The sequence below is a fragment of the Microplitis mediator genome, chromosome 6 (assembly GCF_029852145.1).
Source record: "Microplitis mediator isolate UGA2020A chromosome 6, iyMicMedi2.1, whole genome shotgun sequence".
Lineage (NCBI taxonomy): Eukaryota > Metazoa > Arthropoda > Insecta > Hymenoptera > Braconidae > Microplitis > Microplitis mediator.
This window is the reverse complement of record NC_079974.1, coordinates 15,400,858-15,421,136: the sequence shown is the minus strand read 5'-3', so window position 1 is coordinate 15,421,136 and position 20,279 is coordinate 15,400,858. Positions and strand designations below refer to the sequence as shown.

Genomic DNA, 20,279 nt, shown 5'->3' with positions numbered 1-20,279 from the left:
AACATTATTGTGAATACATTTTTTAGCTCTTCGAGCTCGAAAATACTTTTGTATGCCATTGTTTTCTAAAAAAACATTTTTTAGCATTTCTTTCTCCCACGATATCTCGCGAACGAATTAACCGATTTTGATGGTTGAGGCGGCAATCGACGCGTTTTATCAAGTCCTAGAGCTGATTAGATTTTGAAATCGAATGATTTAATATATTTGTAGATATCCGAAAAAAACGTTTTTCACTATTTTTTTATTGGTTGATTTTGATGGTTGAGGTAGCATTCGACGCGGCTTATAAAGTTTTAGAGCTGATTACATTTTGGAATCAATCCATCTAGTAAATTAAAAGTTATCCAAATAAAACATTTTTGAAAAAATTTTATTTTTTAAATATCTCCAAACGCACCCTACCGATCAAGCTCAATTTACTTACAGCTTCAAGATATTAACAAGCCGCGTCGAATGACACCTCAGAGATCAAAATCGGTGTATCCGTTCATGAGTTATGAATATTTACATACATACATACATACGTACACACATACATACACTCAGACATCATCGTGAAATTAGTCAGGATAGCTTCCTAGAACCTCAAAACGTCAAAATCTGATAGAAATTCAGTTTTTGCAAATCGGACCGAAACCAGTAACTTCCCGAATTTTTGAAAATTTTCAATTTTCTTAGTGGGAAGTTAAAAAAACACGCAAGTGTTTCGCGCAAATAATCGTGTTTAAAATATAATTATTATAAATAATTACTTAGTGATTATTTTTTAACTCTCCGCTATAAAAATTTAAAGTAAAATAAAAGTCAAAGTTTCAAATTCCGAATACTGATGGACTCCTTGGAATATTTATTGGATTCGGATTGTAATCAACTAATTTTTAAACGAAGAAATCTGTTTATTTTAAAATTGTATACTAACACCCTCTATGTAACTTGATGCAAAGTTAACACGTCAACGAATGCCACGCTCGTGGTGTTCATGTTTTATCTTTTTACACAATATTTTATATAGTGATATTATATATGTAATTTAATGTATTATTAACAATTTAAATTTAAATAATTAATAATTGTAAGTGTAAAAGAAAGTAAAAATAAATTTACGTTAATAGAGAATTTTTCCATACTAAAAATAGCTTTTGCAAAAAAATAATTCGCTATTGCACAAAAGTGTACACATAACAATTATGCCGGCCGGTTTTGTGTACGTGTCGCTTATTCAAACATTTGGTTACCATTATTAATTAATCGAACTCAAATATTTTATTAATAAATAGCGATCATCGATGTGAATTCATTTAAAAATCAATAAACTTTTTTAATTTTTATATTTAAAATTATTTTGACAGTTTGTAATTAATTTTAGCACATTAACCCCTTAGATATTTTAATATTAAAATCAACAACTTTTATAATTTATATTAATAATGAATTATTATTATATTTTATTTTCAGATAAATAAATAAAAATGGGGGCCTTTGTGAAAGTTAAGGATTTACGTTTTTCAGCACAAAAACACGAGACACTTTTAAAATTAACTATTTTATCATTAGCTGCTGTTTTATGTAAGCTTTGACAAGTAAAAAAAAAAATACTTTTTTTTTTTTTTAATTGTTTATGAAAAACTAATTTATTTTTAAAAATTGTTTACAGCTTTTGCAACTCGTTTGTTCTCAGTATTGAGATACGAAAGTGTTATCCATGAGTTCGATCCTTACTTTAATTACAGGACGACAAAGTACCTTGCGGAGGAGGGTTTTTATAGTTTTCATAATTGGTTTGATGATCGAGTATGGTATCCACTTGGAAGAATTATCGGAGGTAGATTTTTATTCATATTTATGCCCGAATTGGTATTCTAAAAATAGTTGATGCCGTTTCTGTTTAAAATTAAGGCAAAAGACATAATAACTGACAGCGTACTGTCAGAAATTTAAACAGAATTAATAACAAGATCATTCATTTTTTATTTCACAGCCTAAAATATATTTTCATGATACCAGCATCGAAACTTGAAGTTTGAGTGTCTCTACAGCCAGTCAAAAGAAACTAATTTCAGTCCAATGCTGCGAATTAAATTAGCAAACGCGTAAATTGCGAATGCCTTCAGTCAGCGGGCAGAAACAAACTTGTTTCGTCTCTTGGGAAGAAACATAATAATGTTTCTGCACGCAAACTGAAGGCTTTTACAATTTAAACTCTGATTTGTCATTTATTTAATAGTAATTTCAGACCATCAATTTTATTTACGTAAATGATAGTTCTGACTGTGATTAAGTTTTATAAAAATTAGTGTGATAATAATAGTATTTATAGTTTCTGCTTAATTATAAATTGCAATTGACAATTTACGCTTACGCTAATAGTTGATCACACCATTGGTCTCAAATTAACTTGTTTATGACTGGCTACTGACACTGAAACTTCAAGTTCCAATGCAGGTAATCATGAAAAATCTACTGTGTAACTCAGGATGAAATACGATTTCAGACTGCAGGTAATGTCAGCCAACTTCACCCTGGTCTGAAATCGTTTTGTTTCATCCCTCATCACATTATACACTATTAAATAAAATAAAAATTTAATAAATATGAATTTTACAACTTCTTAATGATTACTAATTAATTAAAAAATTATGTTATAGGGACAATTTACCCAGGACTGATGGTAACATCAGCGACGTTGTACCGTCTTGCCCAAATGTTAAACATCCCAATAGACATTCGTAATGTCTGCGTATTTCTCGCTCCGTTATTCTCGAGCTTCACAACAATAGTAACATATTTACTAACTAAAGAATTGAAAGATTCATCATCTGGTTTATTTGCTGCCTGCATGATCGCTATTGTACCAGGATACATATCACGATCTGTCGCCGGATCTTATGACAACGAAGGAATAGCTATATTTTGTATGCTATTCACTTACTACATGTGGATAAAAGCCGTAAAAACTGGAGCCATATTTTGGTCAACATGTGCAGCACTCGCTTACTTTTACATGGTCTCGTCCTGGGGTGGTTATGTCTTCCTTATAAATCTTATTCCACTTCACGTGCTGACTCTCATGGTCACTGGACGGTTTTCCCACAGAATTTATACCGCGTACAGTATCCTTTATTGTATTGGTACCGTTTTGTCAATGCAAATTGCCTTCGTTGGTTTTCAGCCGGTTCAAAGTTCTGAACACATGCTCGTAAGTTATTTACGCTACATTGATTACACATTTATCAGCTCATAAATTATCACTTATTATTTTTTAGGCACTTGGAGTTTTTGGGTTGTGCCAAATTCACGCATTCGTTGATTACTTGCGTAGCAAATTATCTGAAAATGACTTTGAATTATTATTCCGCGGTCTTATTGCTTCAATGTTGACTATCTCTTGTGTAATCGGTGGAATTTTAACAATAACAGGTATAATTATTATTTAAAAACAACGATAATACAGTCGACTACCCGTCATAAACCTGGTTTAAGGGACGTAGGGGAAATATTTCTTGGAATTTCAATCTCCCTCTACCGTGTGTTTAGTTTTGTTCTCGACTACTCGTTATAAGCCTGTTTTATTTTATATAATTTCAAACGTCATATTTACGTTTTGTTACATACGTCAGTATCCCGATTTTTCTAGTGCTTATAGCGCTAAAATAAATACTTATCTTATTACTCTAATAATAATTTTAACGGAAAAAATTATAATGACAACGGTATTAATTACAGTAATAATAATAATAATTTTATTGATCAACATAATGCTCAATAAAACTTTTAAATTGTAACAGAAGCTTCAATTGTAATTAATGATTACAATTATCAACAATAAGTTATATTTTACTTAATGTTGATTAAATTATTATCCGCGAAATATCAATAGTAAATTTTCATCATTAATTTTAATTTCACGACTCTTAATGCGAAGCATTAGAATGTGCTTTACGATCGAAAAATTCAGTTTGCCTCTTTTTCGCTTCTGTTTTTACTGGTTTACTCTTGTTAGTCCACGGAGCTTAAACAAGTTACACATCATCGGATAGAGAATTTAATAAAGATTAATTTTTTCACTTATAAAGACCAATTTGATGTATTAAATAACTAAAAAAGCATCAAAATGTAAAAAAAAATTTTCTCGTCAAGCAGTAGAAAAAGTGTCCGTTACCCGTAAACACAAAAACTCGATAAAAAAGCCATTATTTGGATCACTTTTTTTTTTAAAGATTATTTTAGGGCCGAAGAAGAATTGTGTCATAAATGGCCATCAAATTCGGCCCGTTTAATTATAATTAATAAAAAAAGCTTAACTAATTTTGTATATCTATATATGTTTTTTACATATACTTTCGTCACACCAGTAGCGCCTGCGCAAAAAAATACATCTGACTATTTTTCGGAGCGAAATTGAAATTTCTAGTGTAATAGAACGGAAAAAACAAAAAATATTGTCCTTGAAACTTTTATCGTACATTTTTCTTTTTGCACGACTCTTAATGCGAAGCATTAGTGTGCTTTACGATCGAAAAAAATTTTTTTTTTTTTGTAAATGAGAATTAAGAGTCGTGCACTTTTGGATTTACCAAACTTTTTTTTCCTACTGTTAGTTTATAATTTAGAGAATTTTAACGGCGGCTTATAACGGGATGTCTGGTACGAAACTCAAAAAAGGGTTAAGTGGGGGCTGTTTGGACTCAGTACCTGCCGATTGAAGGGAAGAGGCTTATAACGGGTAGTCGACTGTAATCACAATTTTATTAACTTATAAATAATTAAATTATTTCAGGCAAAATTTCACCATGGACGGGTAGATTTTACTCACTTTTAGACCCTTCATACGCTAAAAATCATATCCCCATAATCGCATCAGTGTCCGAGCATCAGCCAACATCATGGAGTTCATTTTACTTTGATCTCCAAGTACTCGTATTTCTATTCCCAGCTGGTTTATATATTTGTTTTTCAAAACTCACAGACTCAAACATATTTCTTATACTCTATGGTGTAACTAGTCTCTATTTCGCGGGTGTTATGGTCCGTTTGATGCTGGTACTTGCGCCTGTAATGTGTATCTTAGGTGGAATCGGTGTATCATCGTTACTATTAACGTACATGAAGCAGCTTGAAAGTAATAAAGTAGTTGAGAAAAAATCACGCAAGTTTGAAAATAATTATGTACTGCGAGGAGAAATAGCGATGTTATTTATTGCGATAGTAGGAATGCTATTTTTTTCATACACATTACACTGCACGTGGGTCACCGCCGAAGCCTACAGTTCACCGAGTATCGTTTTATCAGCACGATCTCCAGACGGTGGGCGCATGATCTTCGATGATTTCCGGGAGGCTTACTACTGGTTACGTATGAATACGCCAGAAGACGCTAAAGTTATGTCATGGTGGGATTACGGCTATCAGATAACGGCAATGGCTAATCGGACTATTTTAGTTGACAATAATACGTGGAATAATACTCACATATCGCGTGTTGGTCAAGCAATGGCTAGTTCCGAAGAAAAGGCGTATCAAATTATGCGTGAACTAGATGTTAATTATGTACTTGTCATTTTTGGTGGACTAACGGGATACTCGTCTGATGGTGAGTTTACTTTTTACAAATATAGACTTTATAATCGTAGTAATAATTATCTTTTTTCTTTTTTTTTTTTATACAACTTATGTAATTTACATAATTTATTGACGTGTCTTTTTCTCTTTTTTTTTTTTTTTGTGCGAAGATATTAACAAGTTCCTGTGGATGGTCCGCATTGGTGGCAGTACTGAAGAAGGAAAATCGATTACCGAGTGGGATTATTATAATCCTTCAGGTGAATTCAGAGTTGACAAAGATGGATCGCCGACTTTACTTAACTGCTTAATGTACAAGATGTGTTATTATCGTTTTGGACAAGTTTATACTGAAGGAGGTGAGTTTTTTTTTTATTAAGGGCATTCTCAGACAGTGTCTCCATTTTTTAAAAATATATAATGACTTTCAACTGTCATTAGCGTATTGAAACTTTTTTAAATAACTAAGGCCATTCTCAGACAGAGGTATAGATTTAAAAAAAAATTACTCACAATTGATATCAATTGGGAGTTTAACGAAATTTGGAAAACAAATTTCAGTAAAATCTACATGGCAATTTTATAATTGGAATTTTCAAATTTTGTAGGCTTTAATTTATTCAACAAATTTTGTTTAACTATCGATAGATAACTATAAGATAAGCAGATACTTTTTGTAATGTTTTTGTTTATTGAGTAGGTTTCAAAAATATCGTCAGAAAATTTATTTATTTATATGTAAATTTTATTTTAATTAAAATTCGAAGATAAACGAAATCGATCTATTACTTAAAAAATGGTATTTTTAATTTTTACAATTTTACTTTCATAATTTCTTTCTCTTAAAACTTTCTAATGAAGCGACGACTAGATTCGGTTAAAAGTACGTGAGTTTAATAAAATTAGATTTAATTTCATATTATGTTAATTTTTAAAGATTTTATTAAAGTTCAAAATTTTTAAAATAATCAAAAAATTTTTTTTTATGTCTACTTTCTATTCTGTCAGATTAAATTAAAAAAAAATCATATTTACTTATCTGTCGGTTGATGAAAATCAATTGTTCAGAACACAAAACTTGTTGGTGAAATTGAGATTTCAGGAGGGTCTAAAATTTCTATCAATCTGTAGACGCGTAAATAAAAATTAAAAAAAAAACAACATAAATAACTTGGAAGAAATATTTTTTATGATCAAAACACGTGGAACCGCTGAACTACAAGTCAATTTATTTTTAATTGAAACAAAAAAAAAAAAAAAAAAAAAAAGGGATACGAGAAAAGTGGGAGAGTATTTAAATCATAAATAAAAATTAAGTTTAATATATTTTATTATTAAAAAATACTTAGATACATTCTCAGTGCTATCAGATCTCTCGTTTAAGAATAAAAAAAAAAATAAATACATAATGAATTATTCATTTTCAGGTAAACCATCCGGGTACGACAGGGTCAGAAATATGGAAATCGGAAACAAAGACTTTGAGTTAGAAACATTAGAAGAGGCCTACACAACAGAACACTGGCTCGTGCGCATTTACAAAGTTAAAGACTTAAAGAATAGAGGATATTAGATATCTCATAATAAATTTTATTTTTTTTATTCATCCAATTACTTCAGGCTTAACGTAACAGTGATCATGATCATACATTCTTTACACTATTTTCACATTTAAAAGATTAATTTTTTAAAAAATATTATTATTATTAATAATCAAATCCATTTTCAATGAAATTCCAATAATATACATAATATTTTTTTTAATTATATTTTATTATCGTGGACCTGAAACTGGAACGTTTTTCGCCCAACGAAAACAAATCGAAAAATAAAAAATCCACTGGATGACGAGATTTCTAAATTATTTCGTATGTAGATGCTGGAATGTCAGCTGAAAATCTTAGGCCACTCCCACACCCGGACCTACTCTTTAAGCTGTCAAATTATATAATTTTTTCATTTTCGTTGCGCGAAAAACGTTCCGGTCTTCAGGTGCATTTATTATCATATTTAAGGCCTCAGGAATTTTTTATCATTCGTACAGATTACTCGTATTAAATACGTGCTATGTATTTTCATTAATACTAAATATATATACATGTGAATTTTTATAACGTTGAACGATGATAAAAAATAAGTCATGGTGAATACAGATTAAAATGCACAAATATAAGTCTTTTGTTATTATCTGTATATTTTTTAATATATTTATTTATTAATATTAAAATAATAATAATTAACTAAATTAATTAATAATTAATAGTTGAGTAAATTGGATTCAAACCGGGAATTAATAAACAATTAAGGTGGCATAAAAAATATGAGTATTTATGTGGTATATGAACAATATACAAGATTGTAGGTACAAAAAAAAAAAAAAAAAAAAAAAAAAAAAAGATAACGGTGTAGAGAGATGTACTTAATAGTTATTAGTTAAATTATTTAATCCCACTCGCCGATGTACATACCGCGGGGTGCTGGTGGTATAACACCGCGTGTTGGAATGGGTAAACGTCCGTAAATGTGATTATAAGGCGAGTCTATTCGATCGTCTGAGTCTGAAAGCACCAAAAAGGTTCAATCACTTAAAATTTATCTCGACTTATAAACTAATCATAATTATCTATATAAAAAAAAACAAATAAAAAATTTTTCAAGTCACTGTAGTGACTACCCGTTATAAGCCTCTTCCCCTCAATCGGCAGGTATTGAGTCCAAACAGCCCCCACTTAACCACTTTTTTGAGTTTCGTACCAGACATCCCGTTATAAGCCGCCGTTAAAATTGTCTAAGTTATAAACTAATAGCAGGAACAAAATATAAAAATTAGTGATGAAAATTTACTATTGATATTTCGCGGATAATAATTTAATCAACATTAAGTAAAATATAATTTATTGTTGATAATTGTTATCATTAATTACAATTAAAACTTCGGTTGCAGTTTAAAAGTTTTATTGAGCATTATGTTGATCAATAACAATTATTATTATTATTACTGTAATTAATACCGTTGTCATTATAATTTTCTCCATTATAATTATTATTAGTGTAATAAAATAAGTATTTATTTTAGCGCTATAAGCACTAGAAAAATCGGGATACTGACGTATGTAACAAACCGTAAATATGACGTTTGAAATCATATAAAATAAAACAGGCTTATAACGAGTAGTCGATAATAAAACTGAACGCACGGTAGTGGGAGATTGAAATTCCAAGAAAAATTTCCCCTACGTCCCCTAGACCAGGCTTATGACGGGTAGTCGACTGTAATAAAAATACATATTTTCTTTGAAGCTGAATGCTGGTTACTGTTAATGTACGGCTTAAAAACTACGTACCTAAGCCACTCTCAAAGCTTCGGGCGTGATACATAATAGGTGGTCGTTTGTTTTGTGCGTGACTCGCATAAATATGTGAGGACTGTGACTGACTACTGTTGTAACCGACGTACGCAGAGGCTGGTGCCGGTTGCGGTCTGCCTGTTCCATAAGCCGGAAGTATTTTTATTTGGCTGTTTTTAGCCATTTTAACAAAATTTGGTACACGTGCTCTCAAACCACAGTAATAAGGATCGTCGTACTTTTTACTGTCGTTCTTTTTATTTTTTTTCGCATCCTCGGTAACTATCAACGGTCTGACAACATTGCTGCCGTAATCGTCTTCAATGTCGTCATAGTCAGGCTGTAACAGTTAATTTTATTAATAATAATGGATAGTAGGCACAAGAATTCAATAAATTCTGAGGTCATCGGTGTCTGAACTGGTGGGGGGACTTGTGATCAACGAGTAAAAAATTTGTTATTTTATTTTCTAATACCTTAGGAATGCTTTGGCCGTAGAGATTCTCACGTGGAGGAAGTTTCGGCGGTTTTTCAGCACGTCGCGGATGATAACCCGATGACTGACCGTAAATTTGTTCGTGTCGTGGATCTCTGACTGCGTCCCGTAATTCTCCTGGTCCAGAGGAAGATGCCACGCCAGCGACACTGTAAGGATCTTCGTCTGGTATTGGGATTCTCGGGCGGTTCTTTATGTCCACAGGCCTCTGCAGTGCTAGTACTGATAATTAAAACGATTATTATTATCATTATTTATATAAATATTTTTTAATTAGATATTAATCCGCTGGAGACGATTATTTTTTTCTCAACTGGACCTTGGGTGAAGTCTATAATTTTTACGGGCCAATAAATATTAAAATAATTACTTTAAATGTTTGTATGCAAAAAAAAAGTGAGTATTTAAAAACACATCTAGCTCCAGCTTTGATATAATAGCAGGGAAGACTTTTTTTTAATAAAAAATGCCTTAGGCGGAATACTGATCAGCGATCGCTAACCCAAGGCGGCCTCCAGAGAGTTAATCGACGTAAAAGTATAAAATAAAAATAAATTACTTGGGGGTAATTTAGATTTGAGCATATCCAGACCAACAACATTGACAATCAAAACCCAAACAGGACACTGCAGTAAATCAGGTTCAGTTCTGACAAAAACAATCGCACTGAGACACTGTTTTTCAAGTCTTTTACGATCTGGATACGCGCGTCTTGTTTCACGTGACAAATTTGTCTGATATTTGTTCATATCAAATATTTTTCCAGGCTTTTCATGCTCCAGTGCGCCCTGAGAATTTCTCAGTATCTCCGCGCCCACGGCATTGTCTTCGGGGTGTGTAGTCTTTATGTAAACGTTGCTTTTGCACAGTCTCTTGATAAGAATATTTCCCTGATCGTCCATTTTTATTTTTACCCCCTGGTTTATGTGTCTCTTGGCCTCTTCTGTCTTAGGATCCCTCATGGGATTGTCGAAGCCGCAGAGGCCTATCCTGTGAACGATAAATTAAAAAAAAATTACTATCGAAAGCTGTATTGTTTTCTGTGTACTAATTAAATTAAAGTGTATTTATGTTGAATAATGTGTGCGCTGTGGAATTGGTAATGTGCCCTGAGGAAAAGTGTGTCTCAAAAAAAATTCTTATCACGAATGTCTAGACGTGATCTACGTGACTCTAAATTTGATTAAATAATTAAAAACTAGGTCGAGTAACGTTAAATTACAATTTTATTTATATTTTATTCGGTGTTCAGTTTAAATCGTCTCTATTTTTAGTCCCCAGGCAATCGAAATTCGCGAAAAAAAAAATGAAATAAAAACGTATATAGTTTTGTTTTTTTACCTAAAACCGTCGAAGCCGTCGTTGGAGCCGTTGACCGTGAGAACGGGTGCTCTTGCATAGGCTTTTGCTACTCGTCTGTTTCTTTCGAAGACAATTACTTTAGCCCATATTTCGTCGTCTATCTGGTTCCACTTGTCCAGAACTTCTTGTATGTGATCCTGTAGTTAAGTGAATTTTAAAAATATAAAAGTGCTAAGTGTTTTAAAATAAAAATAAAAGTTTAAGGTCGAAGGCGTGTAAGAGACTCACCTTGTACAACTTATCTAAATTATACCAAACGTCCTCCTCTTCCTGATCATCGTACTGGGAATCAGCGAGGTTGTCCCGCGAGCGAGAGAGAATTTTTCGCCTCGACACCATCTTATTCTCTCTACTCCTCTTCCTCTTACTCCTTCTCTGCCAATGTCGAGAAACTCTAAAAATCATTCAGAGAACTGGTCAGTTTGAATTACCCCTTATTTTTTTCTTACTTTTTTTATTTATATGCAGACACCCAGTTTTAACTCATAGCGACTTTTATTTATTTATTTTTTTAAATTCTTAACAACCGAGAGGGATTTTTGAGCCGTGCACTCCCCAGGATAATACGTCGATTTTTTTAATCACATTAAATGATCTCGGCCTCGACATTTCCATCCACTCACACGAAAATAAAATTAAAAAAATATATGTATTTATATGTAAAATATATCGAGAGAAAGATCGGTTGTGTCTCAAGTCAACTATCAAAAGTTTAAACTCTGACGAATCTTTATAAGGACGCTTTCGCAATTGTCTTTATATATATTTTTTTTTTTTTTTTTTATATATATATATGATTTCTTCACCGGATGATTAGACCGGATGTCTACAGTTCTACAGATGAATCAAGCTCACATGACCTTTATTTCGTTTTTAATATTATATTTTGAGATCAATCATTACTGAGGAGATTTATAAAATAACTATGACAAATATGACAACGATAATTGGATTTATAAATGTGAGAAAGAGAAAGGAAGACTAATTAAACAATAATTCGTTGTATAAATATATAAATATTTATATATACTTATAAATTAATTGCTAGGTAAAGTATACACAGAAAAAAAGTTTTTACTCGTCTCAAGAAATTTTTTTAAAATTTTAATTCAAAATAAAAATTTTTTTGGCGTGAAAAAACATTTCTTGCACTAAAAAATTTTTTCTAGTCCGAAAAAATTTCTTTTTTCAATTCATAATGAAAAATGTTTTTCACGCCAAAAATTTTTTTTTCTGTGTAAGTCCATTTAAAATAATACCGTTCCCACTTAAAAATTTATACTTCAATATAAAAATACCAAATATTTTTATTCCCATCAATATCAACTTTATATATTTTTCTTGTAACATTTAACCATTATCTTAAATCTTAATATTTTTATAACTATTTGAACTTTAAGAACATGAATTTAATTACTCAATCAAAGAATCATAAATAATTTAAAATATTTATGTAAATAAATAGTATGTTTTATTAAAATATACTTGTTTTTACTCTCTCCTACAATAATTACACCACATAACTCATAACTCAATCGTATTAAGATTCATAAGTAACTTAATCCATATTTATTTATATATATCCATGGTATAATTATAATATGAAAATAAAAGATACGAATTGTTAGGTTTTGCACTGGATATGCCCTTGGCGGGAAACTGGAATTAAGACTGGAAAGTGTAACCTCGGAACTCAACCGCGGTATGTCTGATGCATTTAAATTTATTGTGTGTCATTTTGTCATTTATTTTATAATTATTTCATAAACTTTCTTGTTAATTAAACTCAAAACTCATCTATCATATATATGACGACAATCCTATATAACAAAATATTAAAGCCTTAAAGGCTGATCATACAGTTCCGTATCTACTGCGAACTGTCATCATGGAATCGCCGTAAAAAAAGGAGTAGATAAAACCTACACGGTAAGACTTTAAAATTCGACATAAAAAAGTATATTATAAAATTTAAAATATGTAATGTAATCTACCGTAAGTGTATAAAGTTAAAAGTCTCAACAAAATATATCGGTGAGGTAATAAGAGCAAGGATACACATCGATGCTGTCTCGTAGTCAGTAACAGCGGCATATTTAATGGTAAGCCTGCACCTAAAACGTCGACTTTCACTCGTAATAAAATGCGAAGGCTGGTTGTGAGTGTAACAGAGAGTGTAAGATATATATATATAATGTATATATGTATTTATACAACCTAAGAGTTTCCTTGGGCAATGGCTGCGCAAGAAACACTGCATGCAGTGACTACTTGGCAAGTTACCTGGGTTAGCACACACTACACAACACTCGTTACCATACTGAAGAACTTTATATGCTTCACAGTTGTTAGTGTCATATATACATATATATGAATAAATACATGGATAAATAGAATGTACTAATACTAATAAAATTGGTACTTTTTTTTTCAGCAAACTGTGGGTATATGTTGTGTGTGCTAACACACTACTGTTAACACCGCGACTTGTCGATCTCTATAGACTACACAACTTAAAAATTTTTATTATACATATATACATATATTTGTATGGCCAGAAATTACGCCTCGAGTAACGTAATGTAACCTACGCTGTTTTCTTCGCAGAGGTTCTCAATTTAGTTAAATAATTAGACACTTTTTATTAGGGGGGAAGGGGTATATTTATTTTACATATGAACCCTTTTCTCTTAAGGTTCATTTTTCCCCACTCCCGTATATTTTTATCGGAATTATGTAATGGGTTAAATTGTGACGAAATGTTTGAATAAAAAATTACCAAGCGCTAATTTGTTGATTAGAATTAGGATGGTAATGATGATGATGATGATGATGATGATGATGAGGGTATAATAATAGTGATGAGAATGATTGGAGATTTAAAATAAAAATGATTGTATGTATAGACAAATTTAGTGGCGTTTAACGGCCCAAGGCGGACAGAGTCGTAAAAAATTTAAAAGTACCGCTATAACGTCGCAACAATAGTTGTGTATCATGCAGTATGCATTTTTGAATGAGTGTTTATATCTGTGTGTCGTCGGTGTTTGTAAAATAAATAAGACCAACACGATGAAAGAAAGGAAGAATGAGAAGAATAAAAAATATTGTAAGCTGTTATGAATAAAAAAAAGGACAACGGATGTTTGGTATTTATATTAAAAATATATCTAAGAAACATATATATATATATATATATATATATATATATATATATATATATATATATATATATATATATATATATATATATATATATATATATATATATATATATATATATATATATATATATATATATATATATATATATATATATATGTATATATATATATATGTTGTTAGATTAGAAAAAGTGGGTTAAGAAGTTATTTCTTATATTTTCTTTTTTATTTTTCCTTTTTTTCTAAACAACACACGAATGATAAATTTGTTCCGCGATAGTGGCTTAGAAATCTCGACTATCATGTGGATTAAATTGCTCAGTGTACCGTTTACTCGGAATAAATAATATAATTGCATGAATTAAGTATTGAGATGTATTATTTATATTAATATGTATGTATATATGTGGATATGTTGATGGATTAATTTATATAAAAGTAGTAATGGTAATACGAAATTTGTAAATGAATTTTAAAAAAAGTAAAACGGATCGATGGACGCGATCGATGATCGTTGGAGCATGAAAGTCAAACTTTCTAGTTTAACGTAACGATCAAAAGAATTTCTCGTTGGTCACGCCCGCAGTACCGCGGTGTATATATAAGTACATATTGTAAATAGGTATATGTGTATAAATATATAAATATCTATCTATCGAGTGCCGCATATATATTTATGTTCTTTAATTCCTTTTAGTCTTATTATTTATAATAATAACTGCCTCTCACTTTGCACTTGTGCAGTCCCGAGTTCTCACTTGAGGCGACAATCTACAAAGTACTTATATACTGCAACTCAAATAATTTATAATGCAACTATTTCTAATCATCTTAATATGGAAAAATCTCTCATATTACTGATAATTTAGTCAGGACATCATTTATATTATTTTATTACTCATAAAAAAAAAAATTCTTTGGCACAATAAATTTTTACCTGCCTCAAGAAAATTTTTAGTCGACCCTAGAAATTTTTTTCATTTTGAATTCGAAGAAAACAAAAAATTTCTTTGGGCGACAAAAAATTTTTATGATGCAAAACTTAGAAGACAATTAAAAAATTTTGAATTTTCTTTCAACAATTTAATTTAATTTAAAAAAAAAACCAAAAATATGCACATGAAGAAAGTTAAAAAATCTGTAGGTGCAATTTTCTGAATTTTTTTTTTTAATTCATCGTTTTTAAAAAAATTCCAAAAATTATTAGACGGCTAATTTGAGTCTCATAAATTTTTTATGATCCTGAAGTTAGTAGGCAATTATCAATTTTCGGATTTTTGTTTCAACAAATAAATTACAAATTCGATCGTAAAGCACACTCTGATGCTTCGCATCATGAGTCGTGCAAAAAAAAATCTAAAAATATGCACATGTAGAAAATTTCAAAATTTATAGGTACAATTTTTTAAATATATATATTTTTTAAATTTAGCCTTTTTAAATAAATCCTAAAATTATTAGACGTCGGCTAATTTCAGTATCATACATTTTTTTGGGGCAAGAAAAAATTTTTTAATTAAATTTTAATGTTTAAGATTAAATAATGTAATTACTAAAAATATTTGTAGCTAGCAGTTAAATTATTTATAAATTAAACATTACCATATAAATAATTAACATATGTCACTAGATAAATTACTCAACACTCAATGTCTTTGAATAACTTTTAATTCAAATTAACTACGGCTACAACTATAAATGGATTAGAAAATTGGGCAATTTGATTACAAACAAAATATTGGTATGAAAAAAATTATAACATTTATGGTCTGATATTTCCAAATAAATTAAAATATGTATATTAAACATAGCACACACATATATATACAAGTAAGTAGACTTGTGACTAGAGTATATAAATTCTCATTTCTATTCTAGTCCTTATGCCTTGCATAATTAGCCTCAAGAAAGGAATTACCGGTTGCTACACTTTTCCTCGTAGCGAACGTTCTTATTCTTATCTTCTCTTTGCTCGTTTGTGTGTCCGTCTCGCGTGCATTTTTCCTTTACTCGAATCGGTATCGCGAAAGTCATTGTCTATATATTCCCCGTTCTCTTTCATCTAAAAACCTCCTTCGCACTCTTACGTATTTCTTCTACACATATATACATAAATATACATATATATAAAAGTATACACACACTTACTTAGTTACTCGGTTATCTCAGCTACTTACTAACTTACTTACTAGTTTACACATGTATATACGTACTACCGATTGCTATAAACAAAACTATTCGATAAGGATATCCATTGAACAGCTACCGATCTGTCTACTTAACGCAATACAACATTTTTTTTTATATTTTTAAAAATCTTTTGTATCCAATTACATCCGCTTTGAATAACAGACAAACGAAAGTATTTTTGTTTTTCTCTTGCTCTCGTTTATTTGAATTATTTAGTTATATATCAATTAATTACGATAGACAAGTGAAAATAAAAAAATTGATATAAATAATATTAAATATTAAAATTTTTTTAATAACCTAGATAAAATAATTTCGTAATTGGTAATCACGACGGCAGTCAAAGTTTCCAATCCATTCCCTCTCTTCCATCTTCCATCACATTTAACATGACGGAATTTACTCGTCTGACCTTTTCAATCGATGGAAATATCATCTTCTCTCGTCTTTTAAATCCGTTCGTATGTATGAAAATATATATGGTTAATAAATAATAAGTTATATATTTTGAAACGACCGCGACCACGACCACGACAACTTGCGATGATAACATGTGTAGGAAAATAGTATAATAATAAAAAATATATATAAGTAGCAAAAGTGTGCCGGGAAAGATCTCTTGGAGCGTGGCATTCCACGAAGGCCGCGAGTCTAGCATAAACCAGGGCTGGTCATTATATACCGTATGCATTTATTATCTTTAGAGAGTGGAAAAGTTGCCCGACTTCAGACGAGTACCACACACATGCATACTCATAAACCTGTGTTATATTTCCCCGTTCGTCAATTACTTTTCACCGTTGCCCGATATATATATATATATTTTTTCCGACTGCCATAATAAACTACTAACACGCTTGGACATTTTTATCCGTTTATCTAGTTTTTAAATTTCCCTTTTCACGCGGGAAATTTTTTTTTTCAGTTCTTGTTGCTGTTTGAAGATATATGTATATAGATATAGATATGTGTGTTTATAAGTGTGATTCTAGTCTGTTGTAATTAATAAACGGGCTTGAATAACAAACAAAGAGAAAGAATGAGAGAAAGACACGCGAGACACCCGAGGCTTTTTATATAACTTGCGAATTTCGTAATAGCGGGCTGTGAACGGAGAAAGAGACGGGAATCGGGCACGTAGTTTGTTTCAAGACAGCTAAAAGTTTTGTACACAAGAGGGGATCAAGAATATATCATATAAGTTTACATGTTAAAAAAATAAGCAAATGACGACAGGAATAAGGCACGCGGATGCAAAACGTCAGAAGTTAAATTCCCAAAAAATTTGATGACTCGTTTCTAGGCAAGGCGTTTCGGGCAGTATAAGTTTATCATGTCCATGATATATATTTTTGTATGGTGGGGCTATAATTTATATTTACAAGCTAAAAAACTACTACTGTAATGAATATAAAGAGTAATAAAATAATTCATAGTCTTTTTATGTAGAAAACTAATGAAAAATAATAATGATGGTGATAATAATAATAATGACGAGAAATGACTGTCTTCTCACGCTAGTAGAAGTGAATACGACAACACCAGGCGTCTCATCTCTCCAAGTCCGGGTGCTTTCACTTGCACGAAGAATGCGAAGGCTGTCGAGGACGAGCAACAGCCTCTCAAGCAGCTCTCCGCCACGCCTCGAACTCCCAGTGCAACAAACTCGACTTTTTATATTTATTTTGTTTTTTTAATCCTCTTTTTCGGTAAACTTTTGTGCTCTTTCTTTAGTCCTTGTCTTTGCTTGTCTTGTCTCGTCCTTAATCTTATTCTATATTTATTTAACTTCCTCGGCGTTGTTCTTATCCGCAAGGACTCGTACTCGTGTTGAACGATAAGACTAAATTGTAATGCGCGCTAAAAATAGCCTGATGCAAATGAGAATAAATATATATATAGAGAGAGAATGAGAATACGAATAAGAAAAAAATAAATAGATAAGTAGATATAAATGCTGTTAGTGGTGTATGCGGATAAAAGAGCAATGACTCTTTTTGCAGTGTATAGATATATAGATTATCCTTATATAGTCCCCTGATTTTGTATTATTTCCAGGCTTTCACTTGGTTGCGACTTTAAAAATACCATATTTGCAAAGATAATTTCTTTAAAAGTTAATCCGCAATGTCCATATGGACAAAACTACCTTTTATCGATGTTGCTAGTGGATATTTTCTATATACTGAGTTGGTATCTCGTTGGAGATTTCAACGACTGGAAGAAACTGGTTATTTGACCCACCACCCGGGTCGACAAACTCTTTTTGCCAAAAAAAAACTTAATATCTATTCATATAAATTTTAAACACTATCAAATTAACCCTCCATTTATATTCTCATCATCATCATATTAATAATTGAAGCAGAGTAAAAACGTACCAATAAATTGACAGGAACTGGAATCACGGAATTTAAAACTAAATTAACAAAATTTAAATCTCCACGCACATGCACAAATTTCGTCCATAATCCTTGGACTTATTTATTATATAAAATAATTATAATTATTACTGTTACAAAATTATAACCACCTCACATTAAAAATAATAAACAAAAATAAATTTGAAATAAAAAACCCGCGAAACACAAAAATATAAAATTTGGCACTGTCACTGAGCAATCACTGGCTCAATACTCGAAATAAATAAATAAAAAAATGTATTTGTATAAAAAATATATAAAATCTAAATGGTCACTATAAATAAAATATATAATAAATTAAAATAAAGACATGACCGACCGTCTAATGGACCACCGCGGACAGTTTAACCGTCAGTGAGAGTCCTAAAGACGTTCACCATCTTGAGTTTAAATTACGCATGCGCAATAAAATATTTTCTCCTTCTATTTGGTTTATTCGCGCCTTTCCTCTACCACCACCTCCACAATCATCAGCATCACCATCACCATCATCATCACCACTACTTGCTCCCGTATATATTTAATATATACACAATACTTTTAAGAACAAGTTTATACTACTTGTATATACATTACAAACCAATATGATACTGATACTCACACTCGCCAACGTTTGGTTGTTCTATTCGCGATTGTAATGAAACCAACCGCGAGCACTATGACTTAAACTTCATATCAACTAGGACTTAAACTACGGCTTCGATGACTACGACCACGACTACGACCACGACTTGCTGTCGAGGAGTTGTGACGTCAGAAATAGGACAAGGCGCTTAGCTAGTGGCCTTTGGCGAAGCTGAGTGAGAGGGAGAGGGCCAGTGAACTGTTGTCTTGTTGCGGCGTTTAAACGGCGGATTTTCATTTTACTTTTTTATTTTACCTTTACCTTTATGTTTGGTATCTCGGTATATATCCGTATTGCATGCCATGCTGTGCCATTCCATATATACCGAACCCATACCATGCTTATATTACTTGTATGTAGTTACTTGCTGTTCCTGTTGCTGGTGATGTTGATGTTGCTGTTGCTGTTGCTGTACTCCTGGAGCAGGACTTGACTTTATTTTCTTGTTGTTGTTTGGCCATACCAATGTACATGGAGACGATAAAAGCCGGATACTACTGGCTTTTATACTTCTTTATATCCGTCTTAAAATTTATTATTGCTCATTATTTATAACATATCTTATTGTTATTATTATTTATTTTCATAACTCAACTCTACTTTTATTATTATTGACTATTACTACTGATGGAAGCTAATCATTTATCAGTTTATCTTTTGAGGATAAAAATTACCCGATGTTGTAACTGACAAAATTTTAAAAATACTTACAGCTAATTGTGGAAATTTTTCTCGAGTAAAACGGATGTGAAATAGTTTTTTAATAGTGAGAAAAATAGTTATGATTTTTTAAATTAATTGTTGAATTTAAAAAAAAATTATTATGACATTTAAACAATAAAAGTTTAATTAGAAATTTTGGGGTAATTAGGGTGTTTATTTATAAATATGTCAATTAGATGAGTGTGAATTTATATGACGATTGACAATTTTTTAAATGTTTGAATGAAATAATACAAATTTAAAAATCCGTATTTAGATAACTGAAAAATCAGTACGCGCATTTTTTTAAATTTCTCTGTTTTAACTAATGGCGTGTTCGGTTGCTTGTTCTGGGCTGCTCGGAAAAATTTTGAAGTAAAAATTTTCGAGTAAAAATTTTTTGCGCTA

General features: G+C 31.0%; 2 protein-coding genes across 8 annotated transcripts; one reads left to right on the top strand and one right to left on the bottom strand.

Annotated features, from left to right (window-relative positions):
* The first annotated feature begins 941 nt into the window (after positions 1-941).
* On the top strand, positions 942-7,540 carry LOC130669432 (dolichyl-diphosphooligosaccharide--protein glycosyltransferase subunit STT3A). Of its 3 annotated transcripts, none has more exons than XM_057472340.1 (8): positions 942-1,075; positions 1,459-1,569; positions 1,658-1,825; positions 2,649-3,199; positions 3,267-3,420; positions 4,781-5,593; positions 5,733-5,921; positions 6,990-7,540. In XM_057472340.1, exons 2-8 carry the CDS (start codon positions 1,473-1,475, stop codon positions 7,133-7,135), a joined length of 2,118 nt encoding a protein of 705 aa, XP_057328323.1. In that variant the 5' UTR covers positions 942-1,075; positions 1,459-1,472; the 3' UTR covers positions 7,136-7,540. The 3 variants fall into 3 exon arrangements, with proteins under 3 accessions (XP_057328323.1, XP_057328325.1, XP_057328324.1); XM_057472342.1 differs by lacking the exon at positions 942-1,075 and adding an exon at positions 1,091-1,207; XM_057472341.1 differs by lacking the exon at positions 942-1,075 and adding an exon at positions 1,248-1,355.
* On the bottom strand, positions 6,877-19,281 carry LOC130669433 (uncharacterized). Of its 5 annotated transcripts, none has more exons than XM_057472345.1 (7): positions 19,146-19,281; positions 10,996-11,161; positions 10,747-10,904; positions 9,965-10,395; positions 9,386-9,627; positions 8,907-9,249; positions 6,877-8,120 (listed from the first exon to the last, which is right to left on the bottom strand). In XM_057472345.1, the coding sequence occupies exons 2-7, from the start codon at positions 11,104-11,106 to the stop codon at positions 8,005-8,007; spliced, it is 1,401 nt and encodes a 466-aa protein (XP_057328328.1). In that variant the 5' UTR covers positions 11,107-11,161; positions 19,146-19,281; the 3' UTR covers positions 6,877-8,004. The 5 variants fall into 5 exon arrangements, 4 of the variants coding, with proteins under 4 accessions (XP_057328328.1, XP_057328327.1, XP_057328329.1 ...); XM_057472344.1 differs by lacking the exon at positions 19,146-19,281 and adding an exon at positions 18,503-19,111; XM_057472346.1 differs by lacking the exon at positions 19,146-19,281 and adding an exon at positions 12,985-13,075.
* Positions 19,282-20,279: the final 998 nt, after the last annotated feature.